The sequence below is a fragment of the Vicugna pacos genome, chromosome 17 (genome assembly GCF_048564905.1).
Source record: "Vicugna pacos chromosome 17, VicPac4, whole genome shotgun sequence".
Classification (NCBI taxonomy): Eukaryota; Metazoa; Chordata; class Mammalia; order Artiodactyla; family Camelidae; genus Vicugna; species Vicugna pacos.
Window position 1 is genome coordinate 51599449 of NC_133003.1, and position 26698 is coordinate 51626146.

The following is a 26698-nucleotide window of genomic DNA, read 5'->3' on the forward strand; positions in this document are numbered from 1 at the left end:
TTTCTGTCCGCCGAGCGCAGCCCGCGCCGCGGGGCGGGGGAGGGGGCGCCCGCGCCGCCATATTCGCTCCCGCCGGCGGCCCCCCGGCGCGCAGCCACCATGTGCACCGCCGCCTTCCACATCTCCAGCCTCCTGGAGAAGATGACGTCCAGCGACAAGGACTTCAGGTGCGCCCCGCAGCCCGGCCCCCGCCTGTCCGCCGCGCGCTGAGAGCCCCAGCCTTCCTCCCGGAGCGCCGGCCCTCCCCCGCGTCGGTGCAGCCCCTGCCTCCACCGGCCGCCCCGAGCTCCACCCCTCGCCCTCGACGCCCCCTCCCCGCCTCCGCGCCCCCGCGGAGCCCCCGGCCCCCTTCTCCGCAGATTGCTGCCCTGCCCTCCGCGTGGCTCCAACCCAGCTGCGTCTCCCACCGCACAAACTTCAGCCCCCGCCTCTTGTGCCGCATCAGAGCCGCAGCTCGCCCCTCTGCACCCTTCCGCGGCCTCTCTTAATTCTGCCCAGTCCGCATCGCTCCCCGCATTTGATGGTCCCAGGCCCTCCTCTTAAGCCCACACTGAAGCCCTCGGCCTGTCCTTGGGGATCCCAGCGCCTGCCGCTGCTTCTCCGCATCGAAACCCACCCCCTTCCAGGGCTGACTTTTACACTTGTGCCCTCGGTTCCGCCCTCTTCTCAAAATCACCCTGGGCCTCCTCCCCGCACTTCTTCAGGGGACCCTCTCCCAGACCCTCCTCTCCAGGGTTGCGTTGGCTCGGACTCCGCCTGAGGGAGGGGGCTGGGCTGAGTGGCTTTTCTGGCATAGGTAGGTGATGGTTCGATGAGGGCTTCTAGGTTTTGTGGGCCACTCCCTTTCTGGTCCAACCCCCTCCTCAGGGGAAACCGAGACCCAGGGAGGGAAAGAATTGGTCGGCGGTCACCCAGCCCCGTCCAGACCCTCTGAACTGAGAGGAGCCCTAAGAGACCGACATAGCCACGCCCACTCATTGAGCATGCTATCACATTATCCCCATTTTACAGATAGGGAGAGTGAGGCTCAGAGACCGGAAGAATCCAGGTGTAATCACAAAGCTAGGAAGTGGAGCATCGGGGTCCATATCGATGTTCAGGTCACTCTAACATAGAGGCTGACATCTTAGCCAGGCTGTCCCTTTTCAGCCCCCTGACAGGTGAGGAGACCCAGGCCCTGCTCTCCTGGCCTGACCCCTGCCTTCTACAGCTCATTCCTCAACACCCCTCGAGAGCTCCTGATAGTAGAACCTCTGAATCACAGTCCTGGGTTCAGATCTTGGCTCCAATCACTTATTGGCTGTGTGACTGTGGATAAGCTGCTTAACCCCTCTGAACCTCAGCTTCTGTTTCTGTAAAAAGGATTTAACAACAGAACCCACCTCGATGGTTGGTGTGAAGACGAAATGGGTTAATACATGTGGGGTACTTAGGTTAGTGGCTGACGCTAGGTAAGTGCTTAATAGATGGACACTGTTGTGATTCTGTGCACATCAGAAATCTGCCAGCCCTCTCCCAGCTCCGGGGAAGTTTACCTGGAAGTTATTTGTCTGCCCCTTTGTGTCCCCCCTTCACCTCCATAGCTCCTACTCAGTTGTCACCTCTTCAGGATGCCTCCCTATACCCGGGCAAGGTTAGGCACCCCTCCGGCCCTGTGCTTCTGCTGCATCGCTTCTTACCCCTGGGAGACCCAGAGCTCCTGGACCACTGGACTGTGCACGCTCCTTCTGTGTCCCAGGGCCTGTTTTGGGTATACAGTAGGTGCTCAGTGAATGTTTTCTGTGTCCCAGGCTCCCTGCCGTGCTGTCCCGTGTAATCTCACTCAGTCCTCTTGTTCACCTGGGTGCGAGCGATTGTTCTTCCTATTCTCTAGAGGCTTGGAGAGGTGAAGCGACTCGCCCAAAGTCGCACTGCCGGCTGGTGGCTGGAGGGGACTGGCACCACTGTCTCCGGGGCCTCAGGTCCAGGCTCCAGGAGAGGGAACTGGTCCTGCTGACTAGAGCCTGGGAAGCCCTTTCAGCCTGCTCTGCCAGCGGCCCTGAGAACACTTAAAACCACCCCAAGCATATGAGGATGGTGTCTATTTTTAAAGTCCAAATACCAGGGGGGCTGGGTCCTGCTGACCAGCTGTCCAGGCACCCGTGTGGCTGAGTGTTTCAGCTGAGTCGCCTCTAGGGTTTCTCTGGAGTGAAACTGAGACCGTGTCCTCTGGCTCTTGGAGGTGGCTGGTGACTGCAGGTGGGGGTCCCTGGTTGGGGAGGAAGCCTTTGATTGCTGTTGTTCCTAGACCTCCACTCTGTGGGCAGGGGGCTTCTCTGTTTCCACTCAGACTTCAACAGTGAAATGAGTAAATGGGGGTCTTGCAGAAATTCCTACATCATTTCTTGAAAACATAGAAGTTTTGTTTGAGGAACCAGGAGCCCTGACTGGTGGGCTGATTCGCTTTCTAACTCGCTGTGTGACCCTGGATGGTTCTTGCAACCTCTCTGAGCCCAGTTTCCTCATCTACCTCATCCTAAGAGCTGGTTGTCCTATTAAAGCCTCCCAAGGATGTTATGGGGAGGGGGCAAAGAAAATTCCCATTTTATAAATGGAAAAATTGAGGCTGGGAGAGGAGTCAGTTGCTCAAGGTCACCCAGGCAATAAGTGGCAAGACCAGTATATTTATTTAGAGCCAAAGTTTGGTGCCCAAGCTCTTATTTACCAAATCATACCCTTTCCTGTCTACCTGCTACCACCACCACCACCACACACATAGGCACGTCTTTATCTCTGAGAGTTGAGTATTGGCAGGAACTTGGGTGTGGGAACGCTGAGGTGTACTTAAGAAGGATTGGTTTCTTTTTTTTTTTTTTTTTTTTTTTTTTTTTTTTTTTGCGGGGTGAGGTAATTAGGTTTACTTACTTATTTTAATGGAGGTACTGGGGATTGAACCCAGGACTTCATGCATGCTAGTCATGCACTCTGCCACTGAACTATACCCTCCCTCCAGGATTGGTTTCTGAGTTTGAATTTCCATTCATCTGTTCGGTTCTGAGCTCTGTTAGGGGCTGGCTCTAACCAGCTTTCCCCTCTTGCTCTCAAACTCTTCCCCTGCTGCAGTCCTCTTTGGACCTGTTCCTTGCTGGGCCTGGAGCCCCAGAGATGAACTGACAGGCTCCTATGAGTTCACAGTTTAATGGGGGAGACACTGGTGACCAAGCTTGCAGTGCAGTGTGAGAAATCATGGAGGGGTGCTGAGTACCCTGAGAGGGTCCTATCCAGGGGAACCAAGTGTGCTTACAGAGTATGGGTGGGGGACAGGGCAGGGTGGTCAGAGGAGTCATCCCTGAGACAGGGACATTTCAGCTGGGCCTTTGATGGATGGATAGGAGTTCAACATGTGGAGAAGAAAGACGGGAGCAGGAGGCCCATCTTGAGAACATCCCCTGGGTTGCCAGGCTGAGCTGGGTCTCCATGGACTGCAGCAGAAATGCAGGTTGGAGACCCCGCCTGCCTCCCCTGAATATCTCCTCAGTTGGACAGACTTAGGAGTGTGTGTGCCCACACCAGTCCTTGGCCTGGCTCTGATCCAAACCTCCTCCTTCATCTTACCTTGGCTGCTTCTCCTGCAGTGGCCAGGCCCAGAGGTGGGCATGCTCAGCCCTGCCAACCCCTCCTTGCCTCCAGCCCAGCCTCCTTCCTCCTCTTGGCGGCTTGAGGCTTATCCCAGCTGTTAAAAATAAACAGTTATAACATCGACAAGTGCCTTCCTGCTTAAGGGGCCCTGGGGGCTGCTGTGACATCCAGCGGCAGGTCTGAGCCTGCAAAGATGAGGCTGGAATCCCAACTGTGACCGATTTTGCCATAGGAGGCTTGGAGGGGTGGCGGTGGTTCTTGGTTGCCTCGCTCAAGCTAGAAGGCAAGGCTGGTGTGAGGAGGCTGAGTGGCCTGGTGGGTCAGCAGATTTGGACGCTTTCTTTGGGGCCACCACACTCTATCTAGACTTCCCAGCGTCTCTCCTGGCTGCTCTCAAAGGCCAGCAGGAGCCAATAAATGGTGCATTGGGCCTGGGGAAAACCTGGAGACCTCAGTGTGCATCCACCTACAGAGGGCAGCCTCGCCGGACTCACTCAGCCAGTTGTCGTCATGACTGCAGGCCCAGTTGGGTTCAAATATTCTGTTTACAAGAGATTCTGGAAATCAATACTTTCATGTCAATTCTTCCAATTTTTAAAGGTCAATAAATAATTCAAAATTTTGAAAAACATTTGCCAAGTGGACACAGCCAAGGGCTGCCAGTTTAAAGCTGCACTCCCCTCCTGATCTTGGCAGGAATGGTGCTCCGTGGCCTTCCAGCTCTGACTCCACTGCAGCTTCAAATGCCCGGGCCAGGGTGCCAGGCCACACGGATCTGCCTGCCTGTGGGGGGTGGTCCTTGACTCCGATGCCCACCCCAGCTCAGGGAGCTGTGGCTGGGGACTAGGCAGCTGTTGCTGTCCGTATCTAAGATATGCCCGTTGCCCATCAGCCTGGCCTGGGGCATTTGTTCTCAGAGTGTGGTCCCTGCCCCTCAGCCCCATCCAGGAACTTGTTAGAAATGGGAAATTTGGGGCTGCAGCTCAGACTTTCTTATTCAGAAACCCTGGGACCCGGCAGCATTTACCAAGCCCGGCAGGTGATTCTGATGCTGGCTGCAGTTTGAAGACCGCTGGTCTGAGGGCAGGGCTGGGTGATTCTGTCAGATGGGCGTGGGCGAATGCTCACCGTGTGCTACGCACAGCACAGATGTTATCTCATTATCTTCCATACAGCCCCACTTTTCAGACAGGTAAACTGAGACTCAGGTTAAGTCACTTGCCTGAGTTCATATTTGCTTAAACGGCAGAAGCAGGAGCCACCTGCTTTGAAGCCCTAGGCCTTTAGCTGGGATGCTCTGCCACTCTGAGTCCGCCACATTGGGGCAGTCGGTGTCGCACACATGGGTCTCCTTGTGGTTGCCTGCCTGTGCCCATAGCCCGGATCATCTATGTACCCTAGATGGTCCTTGACTCTTTGTATCAGGGTAAGCTCCTGGGGGATCTCTGAGGTACTGGCCAAATCACTGGGGCCCAGAAACTGCTCAGCATTACTCTGCCCTCCCTGCCCAGGTTCATGGCCACCAGTGACCTGATGTCAGAGCTGCAGAAGGACTCCATCCAGCTGGATGAGGACAGCGAGCGCAAGGTGGTAAGAATGCTGCTTAGGCTTCTGGAGGACAAGAATGGGGAGGTGCAGAACCTGGCAGTCAAGTGGTAAGTGTTGACCTTGGCAGGGATGGGAGGGAGCCTGCCCAGCGTGGGAGTACCTAGGGGTCCCTGCCCCTTTGGGGTGCAGCCTCGGAGAGAAGAATTACTGAGCAGCTCTTGGAGCACCTGTGGAGCTGGGCAGTGCCTTGCTCTGGCTTCCCCTAGAAGTACACCTGGTGGCAAGGGTTCAAGTGTAAGTTTATTAGGGCAGTGATCCCAGAAGACTCTGGTAGCAGAACAGGGAAGTGAGGCAGGGAAGGAAGAAAAGCAATGAAGCCTGTGTTATCAGACAGGTTACTGCTATGGGCAAGTGGGGCTTAACCCTGCTGGGGACCTGTGGGACACAGTGTAGGACATGCCCCTCAGAGTGTCCCTATCTGCTATGCGGTCACTCCTTGACTGAGGGCTGCACCTGGGGTAGGCGGAGGGCATGCATTCCCCGGCACCTCTAGCGAAAGAAAGCCGTAGGGCACAGATGCAGTTACTGGCAGCTGGAAGGTCAGCCTGACATGCACAGTAGTGAGGGCTGGAAGGGCATAGGAGGCCCCCAAAAGCCTTTGCCCTAGGCATCACGAGGTTGTAGTCCTGAAACCTTTGCCAGTCACCTCCAGAGCTGAAAAAGCAAGATGGGGTATGCGCAGGGCACGTGTGTGTGTGTGGTGGGGTGGGCAGGGGACCTAGGAATGGCAGGGGTCGACAGAGAACTGGGGCACTGCTTCTCAAACAGTACTCTGAGCTGGATCCAGGCATTCTGGGCTGCTTGCAAATTTCAGCTTGATCCCAAAGCTGAGGAATTCAGTAGAGCTTCATGCAGGAACAAGATGTGCTCAGGTTTGCGGTCTGGGAGCATCCCTCTGACAGTGGAATCAGGTGGACTGGTTTCGTAGTAACAGAACTAACAACCCTGTTTTTATAACACATGGTCTGAAATACGTAATAGGACCTGCCTCCACACGTGATTACGAAACGATATATATAATGCCCTAAACTGAAGCACAGAGAGCGTAGTTGAAGGTAAGACAGTTCATGTTTCAGCGTGTAAATGCTCGGGCACGTGGACGGGAGACGTGATGATGACGATGTGAAAGCGCGCACCTGAGCGTGGGCTCCCTGTGCGCACCATGGCAGTGAGCAGGTGGGGACAGGCGTGGATGCTGATACCACAAATGGCACTGCTTTTATGAGATTTTCTGAAATGGTGACCATCTCTTGGTCAAGTTTCCCAGAAAAAGAAAGTACAGTCTTCCATCAATTTACCTGCTAACTACATTTTCGGAAACTTCAGAGTATATTAGAACAGTGCAAAAAGGCATTTTGTGTTTATATGTGAAATGAAAGTAGGTTTTGGACTCAGATGATTATAGAAAGGCTTTTTACCTATATGAATGCCCAGTGGGATGTTAGAAACTCCAGCAGGACATGGAACATGGTTTCTTTTGCAGTATCATCTTCCTCTCAGCCCCGGCTTCCCCCTGTGTTCTCAGTAAAAGCCAGAAGTGCCATCTCATTAGTGAGGATGACCATGAAAGGCTCCCCCCAGTACATTTCCAGAACGCCCCTGGGGGCAGTATCACCCTACGGGGAACTAGTGCTGTAGGTAGACTGGGAAGACCTGTCATCACTTAGATGAAGAAAGAAGTCAAGAGTTTGCAAACTGCTGTGTGCTGCAGCCACCTGGGACTCTTGTTTAAATTATGTGCGCCCCACCCAGGGGTTCTCATTCAGGAGGAGCTGGGGCAGGCAGATGAGGATGTAGCACCCGGCAATCTGCATTCTAATGCACACCATCATCTTGAGAACCACTCTTTTAGGTCAGGATCTCAGGTGTGACTGCACGTTAGAATGACCTGGGGAATTAAGAAACACTCCCAGAGGCCAGGCCGCACCTGAAACCAATTACCTCTGACTCTCTGGGGCTGGCACCCAGGTAACAAGTTCCTGAAAGGCCCCAGGTGGTGGCAATGCACAGTTAAGGCTGAGAACCAGTATGTCTGGTGTGGTTTTTAAATTTTAACATGCATTCGAATCACCTAGGGATTTTGTTGGCATGCAGATTCTGGTTCAGTAGCGCTAGTTGAGGATCTGAGCTTCTGCATTTCTGACAAGTGCCAGGTAGTGCTGACAGTCTGATCTGTGACCATACCTGGAGGAGCAGGGCTCCAAGACAGAGGCTCTCAAAGTGTGGTCCCTGGACCACCAGCATCAGCTTCTACTGGGAACTTGCTAGAAATGTAAATTCTCAGGCTCCACCTGGAGCCCCCCCACCTCCAGTCTGAAAATCTGGGGTGGTGCCCAGCAATCTGTGTTTTAACAGGTCCTTGAGGGGATTCTGATACACATGCAATTTTGAGAACCCTGCTCTTGGATCTTCCTTGATTTCCAGCTGAGGTTTCTGGGTTCGACAGTTTGGCCGTATACTGAGATGCAAAACCCAGGAGGAGATGCAGGTTTGGGAGGTGCCAGGAGTGATGTTGGTATCTCTCTTTCTGGCAAAACAGGGAGTCCCCTGTTGATCTGGGGCCTTTTCCTCAGCACATGTGGCCCCACGGGCATGGTGGGGGTGCATAACGGGCAACCTAACTCAGGCTGAGCCTAGGTTTTTGGACCCCTCCCTCTCTTCTTGCTCAGCCTGGGTCCTCTTGTGGGCAAAGTGAAGGAGTACCAAGTGGAGACCATCGTGGATGCCCTCTGTGCCAACATGCGGTCAGACAAGGAGCAGCTCCGGGACATCGCCGGCATCGGCCTCAAGACCGTCCTGTCGGAGCTTCCCACTGCAGCCACAGGTGCCCAGGTCCCAGGGGCTAGGGGCTCTGTGATTTGTCCTAGTTTATGATTCAAGAAGCTGAGGCTCAGACTGGTGACGGGACTTACCCAAGGTCGGCCAGCTAGTAAGTGGCAGAGAATTCAGACCCAGATCTGTTGACGTTCATGGCTCTGTTTCAGGGATGCTTTTAGCTGTAAGTAACAAAAGTCTAACTAATGGTAGCTTGAAGAAGTAGAGGGTTGCTTTTCTCACATAACTCTGGAGGGAACAGCCACTCCATTCTTGTAGCAATTCATTTAGAAGGTCAGTTAGGACAGGGCTGAGGTCTCTGGCCATGTCTCTTGCCCTTTATAAGAAAAGCATGTTTCCCCAGATGCCTCGAGAAGACTTTGACCTGTGTCTCACTGGCCAGAATGGGGGCACTTGGCCCCTCCTAGCAGCAAGGGAGTCTAGGAAAGATGTGCTTGACTTTTCCCACCTCTGCAGTGGAAGGCAGAAGGCAGAGGGGTTGGGTGTGGGTGAGCACCAGACCAGCCAGCAGGTCGGCCCTCGGTTCTTCAGCTCCTCGAGCTGTCTCTAGTTTGGTTGGACTCTGGGTCAAGCCTTGGACCACTCAAGCCCTAGCTTCCCTGGTCATCAGTTTTCCAGGGATGTGGGGTCAGGAACACAACCAGAGCAAAGGCTGACCATAGGAGGAGGCCAGCCCTGAGCCTCACCTTGCCCACCTTGTGCTCTGCGCAGGCTCCGGCCTGGCCACCAACGTATGCCGGAAGATCACAGGCCAGCTCACCAGTGCCATCGCCCAGCAGGAGGACGTGGCCGTGCAGCTGGAGGCCCTGGACATCCTCTCTGACATGCTGAGCAGGTGCAAGAGGCCACCCAGGGCAAGGAGGATGGGGTGGCGGCCGGGGGACAGGGAGGGACTCAGGTTCACAGAGCCAGCATTTACTGCACACTAGGGCTCCTTAACAGTCCCAGCAGTGTCCCAGAACAGCTGGTTTGTCACAGTTTTTTGGGCTCTGAGAGGCGATGTGGCCTGCCTGAAGTCGCAGTCAGTCTGTGGCAGAACTTCACACTGAACTTGGGTCTCCCCATTGCTGAAGCCCACGTGTGTCAGTCCTCTCCCTTACCCCTTCTTCCTCCTTCTTATCTTCTCTTGGATTCATATAGTTGGATGGGCCTTTGTTTTAAATTTTGCACTGCACATTTTTAAAGGCTTCATTTCTTTTACCTCCCAAGATGTGAGCACCTCCCAGAAAAAAAACCAGGTGCTGGACTAGTGCTGGGAAGATGGAGTTGGCTCAGTCTTGGCTGCTCATGAGGACGAACTCACAGATGTGACCCTGAATGGAGGCAGAACAATAGGGATCAGAGCAGGGCCCGTAGGAGCGCAGAGGAGGAGCCCCAGCCCAGCCAGTAGGGTGGGGAACCTTCCTAGAGAGGATCCAGCCAGCTGAGCCTGCAAGGATGGGCAGGATTTGTCCAGGTGTGGGCGGGCACAAGGGGGACACTGGACAGGGAGGCGGCCCCCAGCCCAGAAATTAGAGGCCGGAGAAGACACGGGGCCCCGAGGGTTGTGTAAGGTGGTCATGGGGCTGGGGTGTAATGAGGAGGGGCCGATGTGGAGAGATGAGGCCCAAGGACTGGGCGAGGGTAGAGTGGATGGGGTTAGGGACTAAAGATTATACTGAAAGTGGGAGGAGCCCACAGAGGGGTTCTCAGCAGGGGCTGAGAAGAGCCCTCGGCATGTTTGTGTGTTTTACACTGATCTTTCTACAGTGTGCGTGGCAGATGGGAGGGGTTGACCAGGCCGGGAGATGGGTTAGGAGGCCTCTGCAGGCAGGTGAATTCAGGTTGTGTTTAGGAGGTAGACTCCACAGGGCCTGGAGTGGGTGAGAGGCTAAGACACAAGGGTGACACCCAGGGGTCTGGCTTTCCTAATGGGGACACGGACACAGGGCCATTGGCTTTGTGGATCCATTTCAGGAGCAGTGTGTGGGAAACAGGGTGATGGATTCCAGGTGGGGCGTGTTGAATCTGAGGTGTCTGGGAGACACCTCACCAAAAACTCCATAGGGTGGGCCTGAGGGCCAGAGCCTGTCTTGCTCACCCAAGCTTCCAGTCCAGGCCCTGTCACATAGTAGGTGAACAAATAAATCAATGAAACCCAGGAAAGAGGTCTGAGCTGGACAGGGAGACACAGGAGGGTGAGGTCAATGTGTTTGTGTGGAGTGAGAGAAGTTTTGGGACATGTATGGAATGGACAAAGCACAGGCCTGGTCTGAAGGTGGGATGGAAGCTGCTGAGGTGGGCAGGGGCTGTGTTCTACCTGAGCAGAAAGCATTCCTTGGTGTTACCTCTTGCCTTGAGCCCAGAGCTCAGCTTATCCAAAGGGCCCTGGGGAGCCATTGAAGGAGTAAGGCAGAGGTACCCTTTAGATCACTGGCTTCAGTGAGGGAGGATGGGCATTGAAGTTAGGCCTGGGATCCCAGGAGATCAGGACAGCTCACTGGAGTCCCCCACACCCCAGTACCATCTGGCCTTCTCCCCGGGCTGGGGTCCTGGATACCCAGGCCCAAGTCCTGGCTTTGCACTTCTGGCTGGGTAGGCCTGAGAAATCCCTGCCTCTCTCTGCTTCCTTTCGTGTAATAATAATGAGTAATTACTTCACACAGTTGAGGGGCACATTTCGGTTTACCAAGGGCCATTGGGTTGTCATAATTCCTGGGAGGAGGCCAGGAGACGATGGGGAGGGGGGAGGTGCCTGGCCCAGACTGCCTGCCGCGAGGGCCTTGCCCGACGCCCCCTCCGGCTCCCCAGGCTGGGCGCCCCACTGGGCGCCTTCCACGCCAGCCTCCTGCACTGTCTGCTGCCGCAGCTGAGCAGCCCACGCCTGGCGGTGCGCAAGCGGGCAGTCGGGGCACTCGGCCACCTGGCGGCCACCTGCAGCACCGACCTCTTCGTCGAGCTCGCCGACCACCTGCTAGAGCAGCTGCCTGGCCCGCGTGCACCCGCCAACCCCGCTGCTATCCGCACCTTGATCCAGTGTCTGGGCAGCGTCGGCCGTCAGGCCGGCCACCGGCTCGGTAAGGGGGCGGGGTCCCACGGCAAGGGGGCGGGGCCGAAGCCGAGAGGTACGAGGAGAGGGTTGATCAGGGCTCAGGAGGCGGGGCCTGGACAGGCCACCTCCTTGGCTAGGGGGCGTGGTTGAGGTGGGGAGGTGCTGGGGAGAGGGGCGGGGCCAAGGTAAGGAGGAGTGGCTGAAGTACCTGGAAGGGGCCAGGCAGGCTCAAGAGGCAGCCAGGGGGACCAGGCAGGGGCCCCCCTTGCCTGGTCTATAAGGACAGTGCTTGCCTCCCCTCTTTCCTCGTCCAGCGCTACAACCTAGCACAGGAGATAAGGCAAAGACACGAGTAATAGTTTCAACAACAGATGTTACTTTTTGAGTGCCTGGTCTGTGCCAGGACCTGGGCTGGAGCTCTTTATCTGCATCTTACGACTAATCTGGACAAAAGCTTTGCCTGGCAGGCTTTGTTATCCCTACTGTGAAGATGAGTAGACTGAAGTTAAAGGAATGTGGTGTGCCCGAGGCTCTGTAGCTTACAGGTGTCCGAGTCATGGCTAGCACCTTTGTCTGCTTGACTGAGTTTGCCATGGTCAAGGCTGCAGGTTCAGGCACAGGCTGAGTCCCTTGGGCTGGGGAAGCCCAGGAGAGGGTCTGGACTGGCCTCACCTCAGTGACCCACTTACAGGGGCCCACCTGGCCCGCCTGGTGCCCCTGATGGAGGAGTTCTGCAACCTGGATGACGATGAGCTTCGAGAGTCCTGCCTCCAGGCCTTCGAGGCCTTCCTGAGGAAGTAGGTGCAGTGGGGGTGCCAGAAGCCAGGGGCCCCAGGCTTTCTTTGGGAGGTTGGTGGGGATGGGGTCAGGGCGTGATACTGACCTGAAAGCACTCAGATCTCAGGACCCACCCCTGGGCCCCACCCCCCATCCTGTCCTGCCTGGGTCCAGCAGAGCCTCCCCCATCCCACCCTACAGGTGCCCCAAGGAGATGGGTCCTCACGTGCCCAACGTGACCAGCCTCTGCCTCCAGTACATAAAACACGACCCCAACTATAACTATGACAGTGATGGGGATGAGGAGCAGATGGAGACAGAGGACAGTGAATTCAGTGAGCAAGGTGGGTGGCCAGCTTGTCCTTGGGCTTGTGGGTGGAAATGGGTGCAGCCCTCCCCTGAGTCCCCCAAAGACAGGGGCCACATTGGGTGCCCCATCCTGACCCCAGCTCTTCCACAGGCTCCAGCCGCACCCTCAGAAGCCTGGAGCCTCTGTGGTCCCTGCACTCTGGCTGCACAGATCTCGTGACAGCAGTTGTTGCTGTTATTTATTCAGCATCTACTGATGTCCTCCTATTTCATGTTCCTTACAGTAACCCTAGAAAACCAGACATTTATCATCATCCCCATATTTCAGACAAGGAAACTGAGACTTAGAGAAGAGATTTGCCTGAGGTAACACAGCTCAGAAGTGGCATAGCTGGGACTCGGGGCCATGTCTCCCAGACCCCTCCATCTCTGTAACCTTTTAGCTGTGGCTTCCAAGAGCCAAGGCTTTAGCCCAGCAGAGTGAAGCTCTAATGGTGGAATGATTGGCGCTGACAGGGGAAAGTTACCTGGACGGGGAGTGGACTCAACGGCTTCTTTCCGTCTGTGCCCGTGGTCCTGTCTCACTCAGGTGGTTGCCCCCGGACCTGGGAGGCGTTGATGGAGGCGAGGGACTTAGGTCTTGATGAGGTACTCGGAGCGAGATGCAGTAGGAGATGTGTTTGGACAGGCATGTTGGGGCCTCAAGTGCCAGCCAAGGAGATGAGGCTTTTTCCTGTTAGTAACAGGGAGCTCTGGATGTTTCTCCATGGGTGACACAGGGTGGAGATGACAAAGGCCCATCAGAGGGGACATCTGCCAAGCTGACGAGATGCATCTGGCGCCATCCACGTGGCATGTCCAGAAACAGTGCCCTGAGAGTCTGAGTTATCCACAGAGCAGTGTAGGTAGGAACATGTTGGCCTCTGAGCCTGTGCCTGAGAGTGTCCCTAGGGAGGCCTGTCCCCCTCCGAGCCTCATGTGTGTCCCCCTTGGTGCGTGGGTGGGCCTGACTCAGCTCTGCTGTTTCTAGCTGTGTGTCCTCAGGAGGGTCTCTCACCCTCTCTGAGCCTTATACTTGTCATCTAGAAAAGGGGCTCAAGGCCCCTTTGTTCCTGAGGTGTGGTCGAGACTTGAGCTCTGGCCTCTCCCGGGAGCTTGGAGAGTAGAGAGCCACTCAAACGTACCTTTTCCTTATTAGTAGCCCTGCTTGGAAGCCGGAATCAGGAGAGGTTGGGGGTGGGGGTGGGGGAAGGGAGGCCCTACGGCCTCTTCTCCCTGGGATCCCAGTAAGTGAAACATCACACAGCCTGTCCTGAAACCATGGGATGGGTCTTGTGTGCCAAATGGATTCCCTAAGTCCTCACTGGAGGCTTGGGAGTCTGTTTTTTCCCTGATGTAGTCAGAACTACAAAGGATCTGGAGGCAGAGGGTGGACCCTGGCTTACCTCTGGCCGTTCTGCGTCAGTGACTGGAGCGAGCACTGGCCGATTCCCTCATTTCCCTGGGGGAAATAATCTGCTTGTAAGGTGTGAGGCTAAAGTGAGGTTGTGGATTTGAGGCACTTGTGCCGTCTTAGCACACAGCAGGTGTTGATTAAATGGTAGGTCACCTCCCAATAGTTACAGTGACACAGAAAGAGGGGCCCGCAGCGCGCTCCTCTTCGCCCCCTCCCTCTCACTGCTCCGTCCTGGGTAAGGACCTGGGAGGGGCAGGTGCTAGGTGTGCAGGGCTCCACGGGTGTCTGTTCCTGGTGCAGAGAGCGAGGATGAGTACAGCGACGACGACGACATGAGCTGGAAGGTGCGCCGCGCGGCGGCCAAGTGCCTGGCGGCCCTGATCAGCTCGCGCCCGGACCTGCTGCCTGACTTCCACTGCACCCTGGCGCCGGCGCTCATCTGCCGCTTCAAGGAACGTGAGGAGAATGTCAAGGCCGACGTCTTTGGGGCTTACATCGTGCTGCTGCGGCAGACGCGGCCCCCGAAGGGATGGCTCTTGGCCGTGGAGGAGCCCACCCAGACCCGCAGCAACCTCCACATGCTGCGAGGACAGGTGTGACAGCCTTCACTCTCCCTCCCACCTGCTCACCGCCCTTCTGTGGTCCAACTTCCCTCCCATCCACCCACCTCTGCATCTGTCCACCCGCCCGCGCGTGTATCCACCCACTCGCGTAGCTGACCACCTGCCTGTGTGTCCTTCTACCCAGCGAAGTGTGGTGGAGTGTATTGAGCACTTGCTACCTGCCCGGCCCTGTGTTCCAAGTGCAGGGGCACAACCAGTAGCAAAGCAGATGAAGTCCGCGTCCCTGGACCACAGTCTTGGGGCAGATAGACAATGACACAAGTAGGGTTCCAGGCCACAGGAAGGGGGTTCACTTTTGTTCTAAGAGGGTGGAAACCACAGGAGGGGAATTATGGGATCCCATTTGTTTGAAGATGCCCTTTCTAGCTGCCTGTGGGGAGTGGGTGGTAATGGCTTGGAGACACAGGAGGCGGCTGCAGCTGTGCAGGGGAAAGGGATGGGGGGGGTGCCTTGGGCCCCGGGGTGGAGAGGAGCATAAGACTTGACAGGTAGTTTTGGGATTTGCTCATGGATGTAGAGGGTGAGGGTCAGGGAGTTGTTCTGTGACTTCCAGGCTCTGCTGAAACACGAGGTTCAGTCCCCCAAGATGGCAGGGTTGGTGGGGGAGGTGTCTGGAGTTCTGCTCTGGACGTTTACATCAAGATCCTCACTGGGTGCCTGAGCCGAGATGCTGAGCAGGCAGCTGACACAGGAGGTCTGGTGTTGGGGATGTAGATCTGGGAGTCTCGGCTTCACCTGAATCCGAAATCTGGGGAGTGGATGAGCTCATCTGGGGAGAGCGTCTGGCCGGGGAAGGGAAGGGGCCCCAGCGTTAGCCCTCACCGAGCGTAGGAGTGAGGAGCCACACTGCCTGCGTGGCCTTAAGCAAGGCTCTTCAACTCTGGGCCTGTTTTCCACTTGTAAGGCGGGCACAGAAGTAGTCCCTACCTTGGAGGGGTAATGTGGAATCAGGTGCAGGGTGTGGAGTGAGTGATGGGGAAGTCATGATGGAGCGATCCTCTCCATGATGGGAGTCCTCCATTGGCAAAGCCCCCCAGGATGGGCGGGAGGTGGAGGTTCCTGGGTGGTCACTGATCGCCCCCCACCTGCCCACAGGTGCCCCTTGTGATCAAGGCCCTGCAGCGGCAGCTTAAAGATCGGAGTGTCAGGGCCCGCCAGGGCTGCTTCAGCCTCCTCACGGAGCTGGCAGGTGTCCTCCCGGGCAGCCTGGCGGAGCACATGCCGGTGCTGGTAGCAGGTAGGATGGACCAGAACTGGGTGTCTGCTGTCCTGGGCGTCTTCCAGAACCCAGCCCCCAAGCCCCGAGGGGACCCCTGTTCAGAAACCTATGGTGGCTCCCCACTGCCAGCAGTGAGAACACGGCTGGGGTGCAGGCCGTACTTCCTGATTTCAAGTGGGTTTCCTGGCCTGGGTCCTCAGCAGTGGCCCTGGCCAAGCCCTGACCTCTCAGAATTTGCTACATAAGAGCCTGGGTGCTGGGGTCCAAACTCAGACCTCTGGAGGTGCTCCACAGCCCCATCCAGGGAGGGCTGAGTTGGGTGAGGGTCTGTGGCCCCTTAACTTCTGCGCCCACCCCACAGGCATCGTCTTCTCACTGGCTGACCGCTCCAGCTCCTCTACCATCCGGATGGACGCCCTGGCCTTCCTGCAGGGGCTGCTGGGCACAGAGCCGGCTGAGGCCTTCCACCCACACCTGCCCACTCTCCTGCCACCTGTGATGGCCTGTGTGGCTGACCCTTTCTACAAGATTGCAGCCGAGGCCCTGCTGGTGCTACAGGAGCTGGTGAGGGCCCTGTGGCCACTGGACCAGCCTCGGACATTGGATCCTGAGCCCTATGTTGGAGAGATGTCTGCAGCCACCCTGGCACGGCTTCGTGCCACTGACCTGGACCAGGAGGTGAAGGAACGGGCCATCTCCTGCATGGGTCACCTCGTGGGCCACCTGGGTGACCGGCTTGGGGATGACCTGGAGCCGTCGCTCTTGCTCCTCCTGGACCGCCTGCGGAATGAGATCACCCGACTTTCTGCTGTCAAGGCGCTGACGCTGGTGGCCATGTCCCCACTGCAGATTGACCTGCGGCCCATCCTGGCAGAGGCACTGCCCATCCTGGCCTCGTTCCTGCGCAAGAACCAACGGGCACTGCGGCTGGCCACGCTGGCCGCCCTGGACGCCCTGGCCCGGAGCCAGGGACTCAGCCTCCCGCCCTCCGCCGTGCGGGCTGTCCTCGCTGAGCTGCCCGCCCTGGTCAGCGAGAGCGACATGCATGTGGCCCAGTTGGCTGTGGACTTCCTTGCCACCATGGCCCATGCCCAGCCGGCCGCTTTGGCTGAGGTCAGTGGCCCCGTGCTCTCAGAGCTGCTGCGGTTGCTGCGGTCGCCCCTGCTGCCGGCAGCGGTGCTGGCCGCCGCCGAAGGCTTCCTGCAGGCGCTGGTGGGGCCCCGCCCGCCGTGCGTGGACTACGCCAAGCTCATCGGTCTGCTCACTGCACCCGTTTACGACCAGGCGGCGGACGGCGGGCCCGGCCTGCACAAACAGGTGTTCCACTCGCTGGCTCGGTGCGTGGCGGCCCTCACAGCCGCCTGTCCCCAGGAGGCAGCGGGCACAGCCAACCGCCTGGTCTGCGATGCCAGGTCACCCAACTCGAGCACGGGGGTCAAGATCCTGGCGTTCCTGTCGCTGGCCGAGGTGGGCCAGGTGGCCGGCCCGGGCTCCCAGCGGGAGCTGAAGGCAGTGCTCCTGGAAGCCTTGGGATCGCCCAGTGAGGACGTGAGGGCGGCCGCCTCCTATGCGCTGGGCCGTGTGGGCGCCGGGAACCTGCCTGACTTCCTGCCCTTCCTGCTGGGGCAGATGGAGGCCGAGCCCCGGCGGCAGTACCTGCTGCTGCATTCGCTCAGGGAGGCCCTGGGGGCCGCCCAGCCCGACAGCCTGAAGCCCTACGCTGAGGACATCTGGGCCCTGCTGTTCCAGCGCTGCGAGGGCGCCGAGGAGGGCACCCGGGGGGTGGTGGCCGAGTGCATCGGGAAGCTGGTCCTTGTGAACCCTCCATTCCTGCTGCCCCGGTTCCGGAAGCAACTTGCTGCAGGTAGGGGCTCGGGGATGGGCAGAGGCAGCCCAGCTTGGGTGTGGGCACTTTGCCCTAGCATCTTTAGGAGCCCACACAAGGGGAGCTTGTTCAGGTCATGGGGTCTGGGAGTCACGGTGTTTCTAAGAGTAAATGGAGAGGTGCCGTTAAAAACAGTGTTTCCTGAGACTTCAAGGCCTCTTCCCATGGTCCCCTCAGGGGCGAAATCCTTGGTGTGTCCCGACAACAAATGAGCTTTGCACAGTGCCGCTTTAATCATCCTTGCTGTGTTCAGAAGCCTGTGGCCCAGGGGAAGGTTAGTAAAGGCAGTTCTCTGAGGGGCCAGAAACTGCAGCCGGACAACTTGAGCCAGGAGCAGATGTAATTGTGGACTAGGATTGGCTGCCTGACCCCAGGGTTTGGAGAGGGCCAGGCAAGCAGGGCCGGAGCAGGTCTTAGCGTTGTCAGGTCAGAGCCCGATGGAATGTGCTGCAGCTCAGGGAGGAAGAAAGCGGGCAGGTGGGGCTGAGGTCTTGGGCAGATGAAGGCCCTTGAGAACGGAAGGCCTCTGGGCGGGCAGCTGGTAGGCTGGTTCCCAGGGTCAGTGGTGTGTGAGTTGGCACAGTGCAAGCGAGAGTGCTTGGTGTGGTGCGTGGTGCGTTGCTGCTGTGTTAGTGATCATGGGTCAGCCCTTCCTGGGCCGCCGGTGCGTGAGCAGCAGCTTTGGGCCCTCACCGCTGTGTGGACAGGGAGACCACGCTGAGGGCATCACCCATTAGACTGCACAGGGCTCTTCACGAGGACCCTTGAGAGGTGAGAGCCTCGGGATGAGGGGCAGCCCTGCCTTTTCTCAGCTCTGATTTGTTTAGGCCTCCCTCCCTCATGGCCACTGTTGAACCAGCTAAGTGGTCACTGGCTGCTGGGAAGCTTAGTGCCAAATCAGTGGCGTCCTGGCAAGTTCACGGGCCTGCGGGACGCCTCTGCCTGCGCAACCTCACTCTGGTCTCCATCTCACTTCCTGCCTGTTGTTGTCCTTGGCCTCATTTGTCTTAATTGACTTAATCCTGTTCTGTGGGTATTATCTCCATCAGCCGCCCCGAATCTTCTTAGGAGCCAGTCAGGATGGAAAGAGGGAAAAACTTCACGTGTGAAGCCAGTAACTCTTTCATTCATTTGAGCACCAGATCGTAGACCTTCTTCTGAGTCTTGAACTAAATCTGCGGTTAGAAACAGGCTTAACCCCTTCACTGCAGTGTGCCGAGGGCGCAGGGTGGCCGGGGGAGAGGAGTGAGCAGCTGATGTGTTGCTTCACCCTAATGGGAACTGTATTGCCCTCCCTTTCTGCAGCTTTCCTACTCAGAAAGCAAGCAGAAGAGCAACATTAAGTGAGGTCAGCCTGCTTGAAGCACTGCTGCCCCTGCTTGGGGAAGGCAGGCCTGAGGGGCCCCGAGAAGGCCAGGAGCAGCGGGTGAATTCTGGCCCTGCTGTGTGACCTTATATATCAGTTTAACCTTCCTGGGTCTCTCTTTCCTCATCTGTAAAATGGAGATTAATAATAATTTTTATTAATTACTTTGATTAATATTATATTCCCTATTATTATCAGTTAATGGATAGGATTGATTAATCCTGAGGATTGAGATAACGTGTCTGGAAAACAGCATGCAGCCCAGGGCCTGGGCAGGGGTCTGTCTTGGGTTGGCCATGGTCTGGGGTTCTTGTTCTCCGTTTGCGTCCTCGGCGTGGTTACCTGAGAGCGGGCAGTTTTACCCTCAGCTGCAGCAGAAGGATTCAGGGGAGGTTCTGGGCTGCCAAGGGGAACAGGAGCATTGACTTCATTAAAGATGGGTGGGGGTGGTTTCAGGCGGGTAGGGAATGCGGTTCTGTCTCCCATGGAGGCAGAGAGGCCTGGTGCCGTCTGCCCTATGGGTGTCTGGGACTGGCCGTGCCCGCAACCAAGCGCGGCCTCTTGTCCTGCAGGTCGACCGCACACCCGGAGCACGGTCATCACAGCGGTCAAGTTCCTCATCTCGGACCAGCCCCACCCCATCGACCCCCTCCTGAAGAGCTTCGTCGGTGAGCATCCCCCCAGCCCTCGCCCCCTTCAGTCCCTCCACCTTGTTCTTTGGCTTGAGCTGACTTTTCTTACACCTTAGCTGAGGGGAGTTGGAGACCTGGGAGACTGTCTCACCCTGGGACAGGCCGCAGGGCCTGGGTTCAAATCCCAGCACTCCCCTTGAGTTGCTGGGTGAGCCCAACATGTCCCTTTTCACCCCCATGTGTGCCTGCGGGAAAGCACTCCGTGAACACAGTCTCTTAGAAGCAGAAAAGCACAGATCTGACTTGCACTGGCTTTTTCGGACACCAGGCTGGGAAGGGCTGCACCAGGGCTGGGGAGACCGGCTGCCCGGCTCCTGCCCTGCCTGAGGGGCCCAAACAGCCTTGCCTCCGGGCATTCACCCGGACCACACCGGAGTCTGGCCCTCCTCACCCCAGCAGGCCAGTTGAGTGTGGAGAGATTTTGGCATCTTCTAGCCTCGGGTTCGAATCCTATCTCTGTTGCTCTGGCTGTGTGAGCCTGGACAGGCCATCTCGTCCTCAGCTAGGAAACGGGGTGCTGATCCCCACCTGCTGGGGCACTGTCTTTTGTGACCAAGGGGTCAGCACTCTGGACTGAACGTGTCCAGATGCTGGAGCAGTATCTTCAGCAGCAGTTTCCTCCACGTCCTGACCCAGCCGGCACTCGCTGCCCGCAGCCCTGGTTGCCCACCTCTTGCCTGAGCTGCCCGTGGCTGGCACCCCCCAGGCCTCCCCCTGGGTGTTTGGGTTTGTTGTACGTTTCTGAGCTCTCTCTGTAGATCGGGTACCACGCTAGACCTTCTAATCTTCCTGATCACAGTTCATCCTCACAGCCCTGTGTGTAGGCAGTAGTCCCGGAATGCACACAGGTAGTCTGAGAATTGATAGCCCTTATGTGAGAAAAATCAGTGTTTGTTTGTAGTTCCTTTGTCGTTGGCCCGAGGGCATCTTGCCACAGTGCTTTGAAAGTGACTCAGGTTAGCTGTTTTCTCCTTTAACCTGGGTGGTTCTACTAACCATTTGAAATACAGTTAGATTTTTTTTTTTAGGGATTCCTCTCATTATTGATTTTATTTATTGAATATATAAAACAGTAACACAGTTACTAAAAAATCTAACCTATGCAAAAAGGTATATTCAAAGAAGTGCTGTGTGACTTTGTGTAAGTCCCTTCACCTCCCTGACCTTTGTAATAGTACTGAGTTGACATTTGCGGGGTCCTCACCCTGTGCTGGGGGCTCTGTGACGTGCTTTATAGACATTACCACATGCTTAATCCTCAAACCAGGCCTGCAGTGTAGGTCCTGCTCTTGCCCCCATTTTACAGATGAGGGCCCATGGTTAGGAAATGGTTGAGGCTGGATTTGAACCCAGGAGAGACTCAAGTCCACATTCTTATCTGGACCTTGGAGGTTTGTTGTGTAAAGTAGATGCTTAGAACATGTCAGTCCCCATCCAGCCAGGTCTGCAGGGCTCCTATTAACCAGATAACCAAGGCAGGGTGGGGTGGGGTGGTTTGTGGTCACACCCTCTCTGATCTTTCTGCCAGGAGAGTTCATGGAGAGCCTGCAGGACCCAGACCTGAACGTGCGCCGGGCCACCCTGGCTTTCTTCAACTCCGCCGTGCACAACAAGCCGTCGCTGGTCCGCGACCTGCTGGATGACATCCTGCCCTTCCTCTACCAGGAGACGAAGATCCGCCGGGACCTCATCCGAGAGGTGAAGCTGGGGGGCGTGTGGAGCTGGGAGTCCTTGGGCCTGACCGCCAGGGTGGGGCAGGGATTAGGGACAAGCTCGCCAGAGCAGGTGCCAGCCACGTGGTCACGTCTGCCTATCCATGTCCCGCTGTGTGACCCTGGCCGGGCCACCTGACGTCTCTGAGCCTCAGTTTCTCCTCACAGGCAAAGGGAGGGCAATAATCATGTCCATATTATAGGGTTGTTGAGATTTGATCAATTAAATCCTGCAGGTGTTCAGAACTGCTCCTGGCACACAGCTGGCGCACAGTAAATTTCAGCAAACGTCTCATTCTCACTCCTCACTCAGCAGGTGTTCATGGAGCACCAGCTCTGCATTTGGGCATCACGACTCAGGTGGACTAGACATGAGCCACCAGGGAGCTCATGGCCACCTGAAGGAGAGGGACACCTTCCCTGCTGTTGATCTCACTTATTTGGAGCCCACTTGGTGAAGTTAGGATTTAAGGGGCAGAGATCAAGTGATGTAATGGCCGAGTCATCCCACAATATGAGAAGGTCTGAACCACCTGGCATCACTGAGGAGGATGTGACTGTTCAGAGGGGTTAGGAGAGTTTTCCCAAAGGAGGGGACATTTGAACTGGGCTTTGAGGGGTGAGGAGGAGTTTATCATTAAGAGCAGATCCTTGTGGTTAAAAACTTCAGAGAGACCAGGGTTTTTAATTCAGGTTTAGCCATTTACTAGCTTGGGCCAGTGTCCTTGGGCTAGTTAGTTAAACTTCCTGAGTCTTAGTTTCCTCATATATTAAATGGAGTGAATATTAACACTGTCTTCTTGGGACTGTTGTGATGATTGAGTAAAATGCCATCTGTCAAGCACTTAGCATAGTGCCTGGTACATCATAACTGCTCAGTAGATTACAATAACTGTAATTATAATGATTGTTACTATGATTATTGTCAAAGGGCATCGCAGGCTGAGCAAAGGCATGGAGGCTTGAGAATCTAAGGCATGATTTGGGGACAGGATGCAGTACTGAACAAGAGGGGAGGGGTCCTTATACCCTGGGGTCACAGCCACCACCCTTTGTCATCCTGGCCTCCTGCAGGTGGAGATGGGGCCCTTTAAGCACACAGTGGACGATGGGCTGGACGTGCGGAAGGCGGCCTTCGAGTGTATGTACTCGCTGCTGGAGAGCTGCCTGGGCCAGCTGGACATCTGTGAGTTCCTGAACCACGTGGAGGATGGCCTGAAGGACCACTACGACATCCGGGTAGGACGGGTCCCCTGCTGGCCCGACAGCCAGCAGGCGCGGGCCCACTGCTTATGTGCCCCGCACCCCCGGCACCCCCATGAAAATGGCGGCTTTTGTTCTTTTCCAATAAAAAGTACCTACCTCACACCTCTTGCGGGCATCTACACCAGGCAAGCCCTTTGGAGGATGGTGTGGCAAGGAATAGAAAAATGTAGAATTTAGGAAATTTTTTGAATTTAGAATTCTTAAGACACTCCATGAACAGAGCCTTTGGACTGACTCCTCAACGTACATTCAGAGATTTACGTTAGAGATGGTTCTCCACAGCTTTCTGGGAACTGGGAAAAGCTGACAGCTACCACTAAATATCCGACTGTGGGCAGCTGGTTCAGGAAACTGGGTACCCCAGTCACGGAGTCCTGGCAGCACTAACAAGACTGAGCCGGGTCTCTGTGTGCTGGCGGGAAGGGGGCCAGGAGCCACTGTTGGGTGAAAAGCGAGTTGCAGAAACTTGGGCTATTTTACTACCTGTAGGGGTGACAGGCAGGTTTCACCTTCTGTCCTTCTTGTAGCTTTTAAAAATATATGCAGTGAGTATGAATCACTTTTTATAATAAAAAACCAATGTAAAATAATCAAAAGTAATTTTGCTTGTCTTAAAAGATTTAGACAATAGAAAAGTGAATAAAGCAGCAAGTAATGATCACCTAAAAGTTCCACTCCACCTAGAGAACCGCTGTTGTCAGTCTCAGGGAGTTTCTTGGGACAATGCACAGAAATATTCCTTAATTCAGTCAACCAGGACTTGGTGAGTGCTGGCACATGAGGTCAGGGTAACAGACAGGGTGGATTTGAGCTCCGGGCAGCTTGGGCCCAGAGCCTCTGTCTTCCCCAGAGCCTGCTCCTTTTGGCCCTGGGGCATTTCACCAAGAACTGTCTCCTTCCTCCTGCGCAGATGCTGACCTTCATCATGCTCGCGAGACTGGCTACCCTGTGTCCTATGCCTGTCCTGCAGAGGGTGGACCGCCTCATTGAGCCCCTCAGGGCCACCTGTACCGCCAAGGTAAGTCGCCTGCCCACCCCTGGACGCACCTGCCGGGTCCTCTGCAGATTGTCCATCGTTACCATTTACTAAGAATCTGTGATACAGGTGGTGTTTGAAGTGCTTTGTTTAATTATTATCGCTGCCCTATAAAGTACTTATTTTTACTGTTGTATGCACAGGGGAACAGAGGCTCAGAGGTTAAGTTATTGACTGAGGCTGCACAGCTAGTAAATTGCAGAGTGGGGATTAAACCTAGCTGTCTCTCTCACTGATTAACATTTCCTGAGTGCCGGGCCTTGTCCAAGGTACTAGGATGCAACATTGAACGTGGTGGATTCCCCTACCTCACATCCTAACTGGGAAACTCAGTCAGATTCTTAGAAAGCTAGAAATCATTGCTTGATTAATTGGCTGACACAGGGTGGAGTTGGTGCTAAGCTGGCGTGCCTCAAGGTCCCAGGGAGGATCTGGGGCACAAGGTCCTCGGAACAGAGCCTGTCACACCCAAGGGGTACCCAGTAAATACCTACTGAATACAAGAACTAATTTGCATTTTGGAAGGGTCAGAATTAACCAAAAAGAGAGCAGAATATCTTAGATGGGAGCTTGAAGCAGGGTCACAGCTCTTACGGGGTAGTCATTTGCACCCAGGACTGTCCAGCCACAATGCCAAGCTCTTAACCTTTACACTAGCCTCTTTAGGGGAAGAGCCTTAGTGTTGTCTGGGCTGAGTTGCAGAGTGTCCTGAGAGCAGCAGGAATCTAGACTTTACTCCATAAGCAGTGGGGGGGGGGTGGAATTCTTGATTTCTGCGTAAGTAGGAGAGGTGGGGCATAAAGAGCAACAAAGCAGGCCAGGCAGCTTCAGACGTCTGTCCCCAGCTGCACCTGCAGAATGGGCTGCAGAAGCAGCGACTTGAAGAGGGGAGAGGCCAGCCAGAAGGCTGTCACAGCCATCCATTCACTAAGTCCAAGGTTGCCGATCATTAAGTCCAAGGTTGCCAAGAGCCTGTTTTAAGCACAGTAAATAAAAGGTGTGTGATTCCTGCCTGTCAGGGGTGGGAAGACAATTATGTGAACAACTGTCACCATTACTTATTAATAAAAAGAAAGATTGGCTGGTCAGAGGCCCCTCAGGTGACACTGAAACCAATTTGAACGACAGCAACCTGCGGGGAACCAGGAGGCTGGGACCCGAGCAGACTGTGAAGCAGAGAGAGCACGGAGATGGGGTACAAGCTGGGGAAGATGACGGGTGACCAGTGAAGGCGAGGCCAGCTCAGTGAGGACGACTCATTTACTGTTTCCCACTGTAGGTCAAAGCTGGTTCTGTGAAGCAGGAGTTTGAGAAGCAAGATGAACTGAAGCGCTCAGCGATGAGGGCAGTGGCCGCCCTGCTGACCATCCCGGAAGTGGGGAAGAGCCCCATCATGGCCGACTTCTTGTCCCAAATACGCTCCAACCCCGAGCTGGCCGCCCTCTTTGAAAGCATCCAGAAGGATTCTGCTTTGGCCCCCAGCACAGACTCAATGGAGCTCAGCTAGTGCTCCCCTCCCCCGCCCACTCCCTGGGGACCCCTGCTCACAAGGAGACCCACAGAGCCTCCCCCTCCCCCACCGCAGGCCTCTACTTCTGCCCTGTATTCATCTCATGGGGGCCTGGCCGGGGCTTACAGTGCCTTCTCCAAGGACCCCAGCACACAGCCCCCCAGTCAGAGCCACAAGGCTGCCAACCTTTGGGCTCCTTAACTCAGGACAGTCATTCAAAGAGACAGGGGAGGGAGTTCTTCTGAGCCTCCAATGGATGTGACTTCACACTGTGCAGCCTGGCTCCTTCAAACTGGGGAGTCCCTGCCTCACAAAGTACTTAGGACTTAAGACACCCTTGTGCTCACAGCTGTGGAAGGTCAGGAGGCGGCGGGCTGGCCTTCCCCCACCAGTGTCCCAGATTTGTCGCTCACAACACTCATTTCTTCAACTTGATTTGATCTGCCAAATCAGTGCTTTGGCTGGGCATCTTAGAAACTCAGATACTTCTGAGTTATTCACATTTTAGAATTGGCAGTAATAAATCAGAAATGTGTAGTATTTTTGCAGAGGGAGTTGGGTGGGGTAGGGAATTAGACCTAATTTTTTTCTAATTCCAGAACCCTTAGGTAGCGAACTGGGAAAAAGTACAGACCATCTTGTTCATGTTCCCCAACCTAGGCGTAACCAGGTGGTTTGTGAACATGTCCTAGTTTTGAGAACCAAGGGCACAGGAACTTGCAACAGGCCAAAGAACTTTCTGTGCTATCCCAGGTTAATAAACAAGACATCCTAAACTGTTACTTTTTCTCTGCGTGGTTCCTCTACTCAGTAGTTAAGACCAGCAAGATACTTCCCAAGTCAATTCAAAGAAATCTTGAAGTGACCAACAGTGTACTCAATCCATGTTTCAGACTAGGATTTCAACAAAAGGCAGTCAATCTTAAAACATTTACCTACTAGAACCAAGGAACTTGAATCCAATCACGGCTAGCACACCGAGACAGTTACAACCAGTGTAGTGTTTCTGCTCAGTTGACCGGGATGCAAAAAACAAAAAAACCCAGAAATAGCCTCTAAGCATATGTGGCCCTAGAGTACCACACGTCATGTCCCACGTGACCTGTGCTGACACTCAACACCGTTTCTTGGAAAAAAGGCCTCATAGCCTTTAAAACTGCTGCCTTCTAGAAGCGATTGTCGCCTGAGGTCAAGGGCTACAGTTGAAAAGGGAACTTAATTGTTAAATTCTGAGTTATCAGAGGCCCATTATCACCAGGTAAGGACCCTACACCTTCAGAAACCATTAAATTGTGCCTGAAGCAGCAAGCTGGGGGAGGGTCACAAAAGGAGACAAAACTGTCCTCACACATCCAAGGCCAGTCATGCAGTGGAGAGATCTGTGTCATCCTGTTGTGTGTTCTTGGGCAGAAGCAATAGGGTAGTATTTTTAGTATCAAGTAAGAATTTAAGGGAGAAAAAGATTCATCTGGATCCTTGAATGCAAACTTTCACAATCGTCACAAGAACCACATGGGGTAACTTTTCTTCTAAGTTTACAAAGTGAGGCTAAAACCCACCACCTGCTCCAAGGTGCAAGGCCCTTCAACCAGGGATCTCGGAGCCCACCTTGGTCCGAGGATCACATCTCCCCCTCGTCCCAACTGTAGCTGACCAGGGCTGCTCAGGTCCTCAAGCCTGTGCCCTATGAAGAGGCAAGAATCCTTTATAAGCCTTCCAGACAGAAAGTTCCAGAGCACGAACAGGCAAAAGAAC

General features: G+C 55.4%; 1 protein-coding gene across 2 annotated transcripts; it reads left to right on the forward strand.

The window, feature by feature from the left end:
* Positions 1-41: 41 nt before the first annotated feature.
* On the forward strand, positions 42-25725 carry CAND2 (cullin associated and neddylation dissociated 2 (putative)). 2 transcript variants are annotated; one of them, XM_072941894.1, is made up of 16 exons: positions 42-167; positions 5130-5273; positions 7896-8050; positions 8773-8896; positions 10852-11117; positions 11784-11889; positions 12071-12213; positions 13935-14227; positions 15353-15494; positions 15838-16154; positions 16326-17340; positions 19300-19395; positions 20948-21117; positions 22206-22370; positions 23308-23415; positions 24713-25725. In XM_072941894.1, exons 1-16 carry the CDS (start codon positions 100-102, stop codon positions 24938-24940), a joined length of 3540 nt encoding a protein of 1179 aa, XP_072797995.1. In that variant the 5' UTR covers positions 42-99; the 3' UTR covers positions 24941-25725. The 2 variants fall into 2 exon arrangements, with proteins under 2 accessions (XP_072797995.1, XP_072797994.1); XM_072941893.1 differs by having other exon boundaries at positions 15838-17340.
* The last annotated feature ends 973 nt before the right edge of the window (positions 25726-26698 follow it).